Source organism: Lissotriton vulgaris, chromosome 7 (genome assembly GCF_964263255.1).
Source record: "Lissotriton vulgaris chromosome 7, aLisVul1.2, whole genome shotgun sequence".
NCBI classification, from domain to species: domain Eukaryota; kingdom Metazoa; phylum Chordata; class Amphibia; order Caudata; family Salamandridae; genus Lissotriton; species Lissotriton vulgaris.
In genome coordinates, this window is record NC_141695.1 from 1,451,248,682 (window position 1) to 1,451,262,739 (window position 14,058).

A 14,058-nucleotide genomic window follows, 5' to 3' on the forward strand; every position below is an offset into this window, starting at 1 on the left:
GACCTAACATTGATTGCTCGAGATTGGTTCATGAGGTATTCACTACGTGCAAACAACGTAGAATAGAAATATTCTGTCTAGTCTTTGCGCGCAGTGATAAGATAGGTAGTGCTGACTATTATCCCATTGCGATCCGTCATGCCTGTCTTCTCCCCACTGGTTAGTAGCCTGTTTTACCCGGACCGCTTATTAGAGATGAACCATCCGGCTCCGCTGGAAGGCACCCCTAATAAGGACATGTTCATGAAGCATGGATTAATCGCTATAGCCTACAGTGAGCTATGGCATAAATATACGAAAAAGGATCGAGAAAGTCAGTGGCCACTGAGAGGATCCTTTGATCTTGACAAAATAGAAACGGTAGAAATAGCCCTTCGTAGGAATGAAACAACACCTATTATGCTCGATAGTCTCGGCATGTGGCGCAAAGAAGCCACACGACGAAGGGAAGGCGACGAATTTAGAAAAGATGAGGGGACACGACGGATAACCCTCCAAACGTCTAGTAGGCAAAGGGGAGGGCCAGCGATGGCACAGTCCCGAGGAGTAGACATGAAAAGAGAACGGTGTAAAGGGGTGTGCCGACAAGTCAACCCCGGAACACAACGACCCGAAGGTAATCCCCCGGCACTATGCACAGGACGAACAGATGTAAAACAAAACCAATGTGCTTTCTGTAAATGTCTTGGACACTGGAAAGCCCAATGCCCGACTCTGCAGAGCATAGGTAAGAACGGAGGGTCGACAGAAAGAACAGGCCGACAGAAAGGGAAAAGGCACGAGATAAAAACCAATCAGACTAGTGCAGACAGGACCACCCCGTTTGATTATGCTCGATGGCACAGATTTCGTCAGACCAATTTTAACGACATGTTAGAGTTCTGGGACTGATTGCTCTCTGTTGCTCCCCCACTCTGAAAAACAAACACAACTGCAGGTCAGTGTAAACAACCCCCCGTTAGAGAAAAGACTCAAGAAAGCCAAGCGTCTATTATATAACTTAGGATTTAATTACGGTAAAACACACAACCAACAGTAAATAGAATAACTAGTAGAACTCTCTAAAAAACAAACTTGACTAAAAGGAAAAAATACAAAACATGTTATGCTCACTCCGGAAGTCCTCGAAATGTAACAGTTCGATGGTCCCGCCCATCCGAAACACATAGCACGTGTGGGGCGGGGCCTGCCAGCAACCATGGGCCAAAAAGAGATCGCTGGCGAGAAGGTACTGGAGACTCCACAAAGCAGGCAATGAAATGGTCTTTCCATACTACCCTTCCAGGGATGGCGTCCCCCGGGCCGCGAGTAGGGAGGGGGCGGCTGCAAATGACCCCCTCCCTCGTATCTCCTGGTCCGGCCGTCACGAATTCCTCCATCGAACGGATGCAGGGTGGGCAGGGAGGAAGAGGCGACGCGGACGAGCCTCTTCCACCTCCACAGGTAGGAGGCTTCCCTGCCCTGGTCCGGCGCCGATGTCCTCCAGCCGGGCGACGGCCATATACCTACGCTGCACAGGAAAATATAATGCCCGACTGGTATATTTCCGCAACACAGGACATACAATGCCCGACTGGTATACTTGCATAGTACAGGACATACAATGTCCGGCGGGCATATTTACGGAGCACCGGATGTACAATGGTCCCCCAAGAGTCGGAATCAGGGGTGTAGGGTGGTCATCATGTGCACCCCTGATTCGAAGGGACGGCGTAGGATGCGCCGGGAGAGGGAGGCGGCACGGACAAGCCTCCCTCACCTCCCCAGACGAAGGCTCCACTGCTGCACCCTGGCGCCCCGAACCAAAATGTCCTGCTCCAGCAACATGATGCTCCGTCTTTCGCCATCACAAGAAGTTTCTTCCTCTCCTGATAGATACGACGAAGGGCGGTTGCTGCAGGGTCTCAAAATGGCGTCTGGGCCCTCGAAAGGCGGGTCTAGGCCGCTGGAGTAACTTTGTCCGAAATTGCAACTCGGGCACTTGCCCACCTGGGCGCAAGCCCCCACCATCGACAAACATCCCCTCGACTTTGAAGATTCTACCAAAGTCCCAAGAGCCCTCAGCCCCTTCAGGCTTCCGGTGAGGAACAGTTGCATTGATCTCAAATGAGATAACCACGGCACAGCAACAAGATGGCGGTGCTCTCGTGTCTGCATCAGCTTCCGTCTGAACCACCCAGGAACATTATGGGCTAACGAACTCGAGCAAGTTCCGGCTGAACATCAACATGATCCGGTAAGAAAGACTCTACCCCCTCCCTCTCTTGATTGACGGTCCACATCACCAGCCCCTCTGTTAGCACAGTTTTCTTTTGAACTGCCGAAAGGGACCCTGGTCCAACCGCCAATCGTCGGGGATATTTTGCCCCTGATGCTACTTCCGGACTAAACCGGCCTCGCCCAAAATGGCGCCGGTATCAATGGAAACTAACGGATGCCTCGTGGTGTTCCTTAGCTAATGAAACTTGATATACTAAGATATATATATATATACGAACCATTGCGCACTCGATGTTAAAGGGAGGAGGGTTCACTTGGCGAACATTTAAGAAGGGTTCCGTAAAATGTTGATTTCAATGAACAATTTATTTTTGATATTTGTTGTAACTGGTACATAACGTCGCCTATGATGCACACCCACGGTTTGCATCTAGGAAATGTGATTACGATGAGCTTGACTGTGTTTCCATTCATGAACTGAAATGCCCCTGATTCCTTCGTCACGCAATGAAATGTTTCTAGTTACTTGCAAATAATTAATTAGGCCTTTTTTACATGTTCTTGTGCTACAAAATAACCCCCTACTGTATGTGCTTCCCTCGACGACATGTCAGACCAAAATATGATTGCGCTCTCACATTTTACGTACTGAATAATTCTACAAATAAAGGTCTTACAAAACTATGGATAGGCATCGCATACTTTTGTAAATACGGGTATCGGTGGGAGGGTTTTTCTGTGCGCAACCGTTCTGCTCCTTTTTTTAAGGTTATCTGAAAGAAAAAAATGGTTGTTCGGCCCTGGGTTGATGGTCGAATCAAAGGTATGATACGCTGCCTCCAAGATATGCGACTAAGCTCAGGAACTAACGTATGAAGAAGGACCTCGACTTCTGAGAATGGGTAAAGTAAAACGGTGTGATTGATAAAATGTTATAAAGATATGGTGGTCGAAGGTACTAAGGTACAGGGTTGAACGAAGAACTGATATGCCTTAGAACATCACAGCTTTGGGAATGATTTAGGGATCCCGATGGCCGGATACATCTACAAAACCGGGTACCTCACGCTAGGCACCTCTGATTCCTCTTTTTAGCGTTTTCCCTACACACGATCCTTAATGCCATCCTCGAACCTCCCCATGAACCACCTATCACATTGCCTGCCCCCATGACTTTAGGAAACCAAAACCCTAAGGGATTATATCCCGAAGAGATAAGTACGAGTATGTGGTAAGTAAAGGACTTTCGCGCCCATACATTTGATGTGTTCGAATGTTGTCCCCCCACCTCCCCTTTTTCCTCCCTTTTCCCTCTGCAGGTTACATTAGAATCCCGATTAGAGTATCGTAAGGGATCTGGAACCACGTCACGCCCGATGCATGAAAACGGACTAGCGCTGCAAAACGGCACAACAAGGACGCTCTACCTAATGCACGACCTTTCTGTACCTGATCTAATGCTCTTCTGTCCCAAAACTGCATGCTTCCTACATCCTAACACAGACCCGAAACGTCTAAACGTTAGGTAACGCACTGAATAGCCCAAACAATACACGGTCATTCCCCATGTCACACGTGTACTGTTTGGCCTATTGTCTGTCTCTCTCTCTCTCTCTCTCTCTCTCTCTCTCTCTCTTACTCTCTCTCTCTCTCTCTCTCTCTCTCTCTCTCTCACTCACTCTTCCACCCCTCCACACTTTCCCTCTTCCTAGCAACTGGCACCTAATTGGCGAACCTGGTGCACCTCCTGATTGGCCCCAAATACCACAAGTATTTGCACAAATTTGTCCTAAATAAAATTGTATCGGTACCACGTTACTACCTCTCCTTTTCTACTAAAATATGGATGAAATTTAAATTGACCGAAAGGAAAGGGACAGGTAAGACGACTAAGGTTCCCTAAATTTGACCCACTCTCAGGGAACTATTTGTCAGTGGCTTCTATGATAAAATGTGTCTGTGGTAATGCGACCATCCCCATTGCAAATTGTCTCCGTACCCCAAGCCGTAAGAAATGATCGAGACACCCCCATCTGCCCAAAATGCCCCCAGTTTGGTATCAGCTGCCCTGAACGGGAACTTGAAAAACGCCCCTTGCTCCGATTCGCTGTGTTCCTAATCGTTTTCCATAAGATCCCACCTTCCCCGAGGATAAGTTTAATAATTATCGCAAACCACCCCCCGAGTTTTTGTAGTAACCAGGTTGCGAGGATTTATATAGAAAGTTAGAAAGATGTATGCAAAGTTAAAAATTAGATCGAAAATCGAAGGAACTTGTTGCTGTAAGCCTTGCTGAAAATAAGATGTTTTGATGTAATGAAGACTTGTTTAGCCTATGTTCATCCCTCAGAAGGATGCCTATCAGACTATGGTGAATGGCACGTTGCACTTTTTGTAAAATACAAGGCCCTGAAGACCAGCCTAGCCTTGCAGGACTCGTACTAGGGAAATGGGTCTCTGCCAGAAGAACTGACATCTACTATAATAGACATATGCAATGAATGAGTACCAGACCTCGTACCTATTACAAATGAACGTAATAATCATCAAAGCGTCAAAGAATTAGCCAACAAAAGGAAGTTGTAAGGAATCCAGCAAATCCATCATCAATTGTTTATACGTTAGCCGCAAAAATCTCAAATGTAGCGAGTGCTTACCCCAGTTGCTTGGTGTTGGGAGAGAAAATAGATTTATGTAATTACCTTTTTCTGCAAAATCTCTAAAGACTGTCTTTTCAACACTCATTTAAGGGTATCACTGTCGGAGGAGAAAGAGACCGGATGTGGGAGCACGCGGCCTGACTGCGGATTGTGGAACATCAGCGACGGAGGCCGAGGCGAGACCACAGCAGTAAGGAGTCGCAGGACGGGGCACTGTTTCAAACAAAGCTAAGGAAAGGGCTGACCTGAAGCCCCTACTCTATGATCAACGTGTGCCAAAAAGTCCCCGCTCTCTGAACATGGTTACGGACCCGCCTGTCGCAAACCCTCCGTCCCCCTGATCTGTTCCCGACTTGGCCTTGCTCCATCCCCTCCTCCTCCGACCTACCATAAGGACTGTTCACACCCGCACCTTTCCACCCGAACTCCCAAGTTCCTCCAAATTCTACTGAGCTACCCAGAGAAGAGTACTCCCTGCGTCAGAAGGGAGGGAGCTCCGACTAAGTAGACCACGAACTATGTTAAATCCTAAAACGGTGACCTAGAACTCCACCAAGGGTCGCCCCCGAAGAAAAGATAAACAAAGTCTGTGGTTCTGCCCGCTACCAAGCACCTTGAAGATGATGGAAGCAACAGGAAATGCCCACCACAGAGACTCAAGAAACGAACAGATCTCACAATTCTGGAACAATTGCATTTTCCATTGCAAATCTATGCTCTGCATTGCGGAAGAAGATGCACCTGCTCCAAAACCGTAACGCATTCCTCCTACGAGGTCTGACGAAAACCAAACAAAATGCACCCCTACCCGCAGACCCCCAACGACTCAATCCACATGAACATTTCTGTTGATAGGTAATCCAGGTGCTCAACAGTGCCGACAGAAGACGACAAAAGACAACGAGAACTCTGATATTTTTTTTTACTGTATCTCCTTTCTCTCCCAATCACCATTGGACTAACTATGCTCCCGCCGTATTCAAAAAGGACTTACTTATATGATAACTTACCAGTTCTTATTCCAAATGACTATAAGCATCTATGATCTGTACCCAACGCCCTCGCTACGTAATTCTAGTCTGATATTGCATTACGATGACTTTTTCTGCAACCAACTTAACGATGAACCCGCCTACTAAATGATGAGATTTTTCAATATGATGTTTATAATGTGATGTTTATGTACAGTTCTTTCGCCTAAGTCCCCTCTCCCTTACTTATGATCGCTGCATATAGGTGTAGATAGGAAATAGGCCAGCAAGATGTCTTGGAAATGTTAAAGGGAGGACTGTGGAAAATAAATACAAACTTGGTGAACATTATCGGCGCCATCTTGCCCCTTTTCCAAGCCCATTCGTGCGCGTAAGCGGCAGCCATTTTTTTGAACACCATGACCTCCCTGCCCCTCGCTGATAGCCAGCGCGTCTCTCTCTCTTAACCTCGCAAGCATTCCCCCGCACGCTGACAACCCCCGCTCTCTCATGCCTTGGGTCATAAACCCCTCTTCAGCGCAGCTTCACCACGGAATCCCATCCTGTTCCCAGCGCGACACCTCCCCTCATTCCTTTCATGGCCTCAAACCCTTTTGATGCAAACCCCCTTTTCCTGTGTCCCCGTTTGTCTTCCCTGTTCCCAGGCCGCCACCTGGCTCTGCGGATACTGTTTATTACCCCGTACAGTAGGAAGCTTCCCCTCCCCATCAAAAGACCCCCGAACCGATCAAAGCCCCCACCCCATGAGATCCGACCAACCCCATGCATTCCGTGAATCGGCGGAATGCCCTGCTGTGCGACAACCATCACCTGTTGTGACCGGGGTGGGGAATCCAACTGTAAATGTATGTGGGAACGGGCCTAAAGGGGAGATTCCGAGGATGTTCTTTCAACTATTAACGTATTGCGAGAATGTGTTATGTGCAATAAAGGTCATAAACCCTAGTATAAGAGGCCAGGCCTCAGAGATGTGGTTAGAGCACCTCGTGACGATACTTGCTGTCTGAATTGATGTGTTCTCCTCCGGAGAGAATAAAATCCTCGTTTCCTGCCTTCCAGTCTCCAGCGCCTGCTTCTTCATTGGTTAACATTGGTGGGTCATAGAGGCGATATCGCCGGGCAACAAAAAGGGTCTTTGGTTACTGGTTGTCTTTGGAACCCTTTTTAACAAGCAGACTCAGAATAACACGCTTTGGTACCTTTTTCAAGACATTAAACTTGACTTTTTCGGGATTACAATTTTCGCTTTTCATTTTTTTTAACCGCCATGGACTGTTACTGTATATTTTGGGAAACTTACTTTTAATAAACACTTTTTTTTTTACTTTCTCTTGTCTTCATCGCTTTTCATGTTTACAATTTGGTAAGCTGATTCTTGCACACCACTGAGACAGAGTTCCAAAGATTGCAGATTAGAACGAGAACGGCCTTTACTGCGTCACTATTTTCTTCACATGTCACGTTTTTTTTACCTCAATTTCTCCTGGACAGTGTCAATGTGTCTTTTTTCCAGGAAGGACATGCCTACTGAAAAATGTATGGGGGGGGTAATTTTTTAGTGCAGTAATTATCCCACTTCTCCTAATTATGTTTTCAAGCAAACTCTTCTTTGTAAATAAATCAGACTGAATCTCAATTCTCTGAATGATTTTGCAAGCCTTTACGCTTTCTCTCTCTTTCTCCCTCTCTGTACACTCCCACTTGGGGTAACATAATGTGTATCTGCGGTGTGCATTTGTACATCTTTTTTCCTGGAATTTCCAACATTTGTCTTCTTCATGCTTTATTGGTAAAAAACTCACCTATATATCATTCATACATTTCAGTTACATAGCCTTGTTTCCAGGGAACAGTGGCATTGCACACAGCAAATACAGCATGCTTAAAATGCTAAGAAAATAATATACCTTCCTTTTAGGAAATGTCAAAAACAAAAGATATTGCAGCAGGATACAAGCACATATTCTTTTTTGCATATAATTTATCCCAAAGTACTAAAATCTTTTGGTTCCTTAAAATTGTTAGAATTTCTAGGCTTGTGTAAGTCTGAAAATGAAGGAGTGACATATCTGTTTTGGGTGTTGCAATGTTATGCTATTAACCCCTTCTAAGCTGGTGACGGAACCACTCCATCACGAGCCACGGACGCTCTGTGCTGGTGCCAGCGCGGCTGCCCCGCCTACGCAGCATCAATTCAGCGCCTGCGCGGCCGTTTTATTGAGCGGCGGGCCGTGATGGAACCACTCCATCACAAGCACAGCGCGCCCGTGGCTTGTTACGGAGTGTTTCCGTCACGAGCATGGCAGTTTGATAACTACCAACAGCGGTGTCAATGTACTTTGAACAATGTTAAAAACATAGGGGCATATTTACTAGAAAATGAAGCAGTGCGGCGCTGCAAGCAATCTTGCTGCGCCGAGCTGCATAATTAGGAAAGTGCAGGGATGCATCGTATTTCCGGCAATATGATGCATCCCTGTACTTTTCTCTACACTGGCACATAATTGGCTATCTAGCGCCAACGCAGGCACCCTTACACCATGGTGTAAGGCATGATTGTTTACCTCATGCTCAAAAACAATAATTGATGGTGTTTTCCTCCGATGTGTGCCACAGAATGCAGCACACGTAGAAAAAGCAAAAATTGGGAGAAATAAAGGTATTTCTCCTCGTTGCACCACTTTAAAGCCTCTCCAGGGGAGGCATTAGAATCTTATGCATTCCCAGGTTTACAAACTTTGTAGATCTAGGAATGCGTCAGATTCCTGGGTCTTGAGTGGAGTCACCCACAGCAACACCAGTGCAATTCCCCTTTAAAAACAGAGTAATGCGTGTAAGGGGGACAAGTTTACAAACCCATGAAAAGGGAGGGAGGGTGGCTTTACGTGGCTTGTAAATGTGAGCCGACAGACTGTGCCTCTGGAGCTTCACAAAAGTGATACTCCGGTGGCATAAAAGTCCAGCAGGGGCAGTGTAAATGTGCTCCCTAGAACGGAGAAGGATTGATCGGAAAATTCAAGAAATACAGGGTTACACCAAACAGGAATACTTCCTATAGCAATGAAATGTACAGATACTCATAGACAAAGAAGGCAAATTCGAACTATCAATCACATCCCATTTGCTAATGTCTAAAAATGTCAAGACTAAGAAGCCGAACATGGGTTATATTTACAAGGAGATAGCACTACCAGAGCGTCACTTTTAGTGACTTTCTGTTCATGTTATGCTCTTCTCCATATTTACAAAGTGGCATAAAACCACTTTTTGTGGCTTAATGCCACCTTGTAAATGCGGCCACTTGGTATGCATCACTTTGCATTAAAGGTGCGTGCAACAGGTGTGTCTGTGGGTGTTCCACTGCAACACCCATTGCTTTTTGATGCTTCCCCAGATTTTCAAGAATGTGTAAATCTGACGCAGCACAATAGCAGGCATTAGAATGCTGAAACGAGAAGAAATTATTTTACTTCTCCTCGTTTTTGCTTTTTATATGTGTGCTGCATTCTGCATTACACATAGAAAGAGCAAAACACCATTAATGACTGTTTATGTGCAGGAAGGTGTCCCTTCCTGCACACAATCATTCAGTAATGGCAATTTGCTACCTCTATGTGTGCTGCGTTCTGCAGAATACATAGAAATAGCAAATCATCATTAAACATTGTTTATGTGCAGGAAGGGATACCTTCCTGCACATAAACAATCATTCCCTGCAACGCAGGCACCCATGCACTATGGTGCACGTGTGCCTCCTTTGGCACTATGCAGCTAATTTTAGCACCAGAACTAGAGAAAAATCAAGGGTGCGCCGCATTGTTGTACATACGGCAAATCCTTGAATTTTGGAAATGTCTGAGCGCAGTGCTGCTAAATTTGGCACAGCTCCGCGCTCCTACATGTCCTTGTAAATATGCCCCGATGTCTGACCTTCTAGGTTTAGGGGAAATTATTGTTCTGTCCGTTAATGTAGTTACCATCCCAATCAGGATGTTCATGTTATGGAAGCTATCCCACTATTTTTCCTAGGATTTCCCTGTGCTTGCCATAGGTCAACATTTATCATATATAGTGCTAATTTTGCTTCAGAGAACTGCCAATTCACAGAGTACTAGTTACTTTGGCTGAGATTTCAAGCATCTGGAGTTTCCCCCTAATCGAAATGAGGTTGCATTGTCTTGGATGCCTTCCAATACGTATTTTTAAAGCGCATTCCATTATATGCCAACAATCACTTTGAAATATTACGTCTTGTCATAATTTTGTTTGTTGCTTTCTACACTCTAATGTCTTCGAAATACACGTATAAGCAAACGTACTCAGACATAAAAAGTTAAGTGAACAGACGCGTCTGTCTGGGTGCCTGTTTGCCTGCTGCTGCCTGATTTTCCTGCATGTGAGTTGGGTGTGAAAACAACTGAGCTATTAGCCTAAGCCTCCCCATGGTGACAAGTGACAAATGCTTTGTTGTTTTTAGTTTCATGTTTTCAATGCCCCATACATTGGTGAGTCTCGAAAAACACATTTCCTTGCATTCTGTTGTTTATAGTGACAAAAAATGACAGCACTATGCTAATGCTGTGCCTTTTCTAAATGTAGAACATTTATGAAAGTTTGTAGACGATTGGAGCACTCTCAACTTTTGTTCTTCTTAACCAGCTTACTGACCACAAACCAGGTTCAAAGTGGCATAGCATGGGTTCTGAGAACTTAAAGAAAGTTATATTGACCACATCCTCCTGACCAATACAACACTTGACGATAAGAGACTTGGAGAAATCTCAGCCAAATAGAATGCTTTCTATTACTGAAATCTATATAAGGTAAGGGATAAGGAGTTGTAGAAACAGGAAGGGATTTTGTTTTTTAAAAAGTGTTTCAATGTGTATAAATAAGAGTGTAAGCACCTGATTACAAAATTAATAGATTTTAAGTGACATACGGGGAAAAACTCTATGGGGCCAGATGTATCAAGGCTTTTGCGACTCGCAAAGGCTGAAATTCGCAGAATTTCGGCCTTTGCAACTCGCAAACGGCCTATTTGCATTTTTTCATATGTATGAAAAAATCGCAATTTATGAAATCGCAGTTATTTGCGATTCCTTATTTTGCCATAGCATTTAAGGAATCGCAAATTTTGCGATTCCTTAAATGATATGTATGACAACTTTTGAAATTGCGATTTTGTGTCAAGAAATCGTAAATTACCACCAACTTGTACTTGGTGGTAATTTGCGATTTCTTTTAAAAATGCCCTATTTGGCATTTGTGAGGGTGGCATGTGACACACATACATGCCCATAGGGCATGTATGTGTGCCACATGCACACACATGTACATTTCAGGGGTGCAGCAGGGTGTCTTTGAGACACCCCTGCACCCTTGAAATAATTCTCAAATTGCGATTAGCAAATTGCGAATTCGCATTTTGAGAATTATTGCACTATCATTCCTATGGGCCTCCTGGGCCATAGGAATGCATTCGAAATTATTCTTTATTTGCGAATTCGCAAATAAAGAATAATAAGGAATCGCTAAAAAATAGCGATTTTGTACATACATTCCGTTTTGCGAATTCTAAATAGCGATTCGCAAAAAATCGCTATTTAGGATTCGCAAAACGGAATCTTGATACATCTGGCCCTATGTCTTTTTCTAGCTCCCAGCAACGGACTGTGATGCAGTCCACGTAATTTCCAGTGGTTGAGAATAATTCAAGTATTCCACTCATCACTTTTCTGTTTTCTTCAGTATGATGCTCTAAGTGCGATCGGTATGCCCAGACATGGGTCATGTGCTCACTGTGAGATAGGAGTATAGCTACACCTTGCTGAAAAGGCCCAAGTAATCTGAAAGTGGTCTTGTGTTGATTGTATTCCTGTTCAGAGGGTACCTGGGATAGCAATCCTGGCTGAACTTTTCCCACTGAAGCAGGAACAAGACTGATATACATAAGTCTGCTTCCTGACTAAGGCAGCACAGTTGGAAAAAAATAAATGATTGACTGGGATGTAGCCTGAGTAATTATCAGTGGCTGAGATTAATTCAAAAATTCCACTCATCACTTTTCTACTTTCTTATAATCTATTCAGAAATGTCAATGTTTAATGATGAAAAACCATCTTTTCAAAGCCAGAGAGACCTGACATTAACTTTTAATTGTGTAAATGGAGCAAGTTCTGCTCCATTGTAAGGTTCCCTTGACAAAGACCAACTCGCTCTGAATTATTTCGCTAAAACCAGAAACTAACCAAGACCCATCAGCATGCTTTCAATCAGTACATATTTACATTATTCGTAGTAGACATTAGACAGCAATTCCCAGCAGAGAGAGAGCCATGTGAAACACTTTCATCAATGTCGCTTGGAACATCTTACAAGAAGTGCTTGTCGATCTTCAATACTTCAGAGAACAATGTAAAACTAACTAGTTTCTCAGCATCATATGCTAATAGCACAATCTGTAATTCACCATGTAGAAACACCTTTGTTGCCCCTGTGGTGTTTCTATGTGGGTTTCATAAACTTACTAATCATAACATAAAAATGGGGTAAGTATGAGCCCCTACACCTACCTCTGTCTGAACCATGTTTACCCTTTGGGACCGCAGTTCTCGAACACAGTTAAAGACATCCACGACACCCTCATTCTCTGCCATGTCCAGCATGATATCAATGGCAATGAAGCAGCCTGTCCTCCCAGCTCCTGCACTGTAGGAGAAAAAATACCCAAAGAGCTTAACAAAGCACCAGGCCTGGGTGTCCAATTGCAGAGTGTACAGCAGATTCATTGCCAAAGCAGGAAGAGGAGCTTTATCATGCAAGGTTGAAGCCCACATTTTTCTTTATAATTATCAGCAATTTTTGATTCTGTGTCTGCAAAATTAAATAAATCAAAGCAAGGACAGCTGACTGCACATATCTTCATAGCAGCATAATGTTCTTATACAGAATACAACTCAAGATACTGCATCGTTGAAAGAGTTCACAAAATAAATGTTAGAAGAACTCATATTCACTCTAGAGCATGTGGGAAGCTCCTCATTCCCTGTTGATGACTGTCCAGCCACCACTTTGCAGGATATTTCTTCAGTTGTAGTGAATGACCTACTGGACATCCTTATTTCTCCACAAAACAATAGATGTCCTCTAATTTCCTCAAATTAATCTAAGTGAGTTGAACAAATCCCATAACAATAAAAGTCATCTTGCCAGATCCATTTTGATGAATCCCATTTTGACACATTTCCCCGTCTTCAAACCCAAACTAAACCTTTTTCTTTTTTCACTTTTACCTTTTACTTCTCCTGCTGATGCCCACTTGTCAAGCTACACCATCAAATATAACTCAACACATTCTCTGTATTTTAATGTGCTTGGATCCATCAGGTCAAACCTTGAAATAAAACACTAACTCACAGAAGGTAAAGATACAATTCAAAGTTCATACCTTAGGCCACAATGTCAATTTGGACAGAGGTACTAGATTGCTTTGTATTTCTTACATTAACCTTCATCTGCTCTGCTCACCCAAGTTATCTTTCCCCATAAATACAGGAATCTCAGGTTTGAGGAAAGATCCTCAGGGATAAATGGTCCACGGCTGTGGTACACCTAGGTTTATCCCTAGGGCAGTGGCAAGTCACTTTTATTTTAGAAATTAAGTAATTATAACACTTGCTTAAGACGCTGTGGTCACCTCCACCTGCCAACATGATTAGGTTATTGGTTATACTTGTCACTGTATGAAAAATTTGGTGTTTTACCCTTAACCTATACTTTAAAGCTGACCATTTTAGATATAAGAAGAGCAATACAGCAAGCATGATTTTTTCCACATTAGCACAACATAATGTGATGTAACATAATGTACCAAACATCACAAGTCATGATATGATATCACATTACATGACCAATCACAACACTACATCACATCACATAAAATAATGAAGTATAGCAAAACACATCTTCCCAGATTAGTAGAACTAGAGGACAGTGTGTCATGCTAAGCATTTGAGTTTAGGCACATTGATAACAGTTGTGGTAACCTTAAAAAACACTTCTACTCAAAAGAACTCAGTGAAATCTACCCTGATCTGTACTTCTCAGAAGCTGAACACAATGAGTGAAAATGCCCCACAAATTTATATTTCAAATTGGTTACTTGCTCAGGCAGCAACACTGAG

The 14,058-nt window shown here is 43.8% G+C and overlaps 1 protein-coding gene across 1 annotated transcript in view; it reads right to left on the bottom strand.

The window, feature by feature from the left end:
• Positions 1-14,058, bottom strand: part of PTPRT (protein tyrosine phosphatase receptor type T) — a 1,692,228-nt gene that overhangs the window by 95,635 nt on the left and 1,582,535 nt on the right. The window contains exon 28 of the mRNA XM_086932257.1: positions 12,448-12,583. Within this exon, the coding sequence (XP_086788383.1) occupies positions 12,448-12,583 (136 nt within the window). The remainder of the gene's footprint in view (positions 1-12,447; positions 12,584-14,058) is intronic.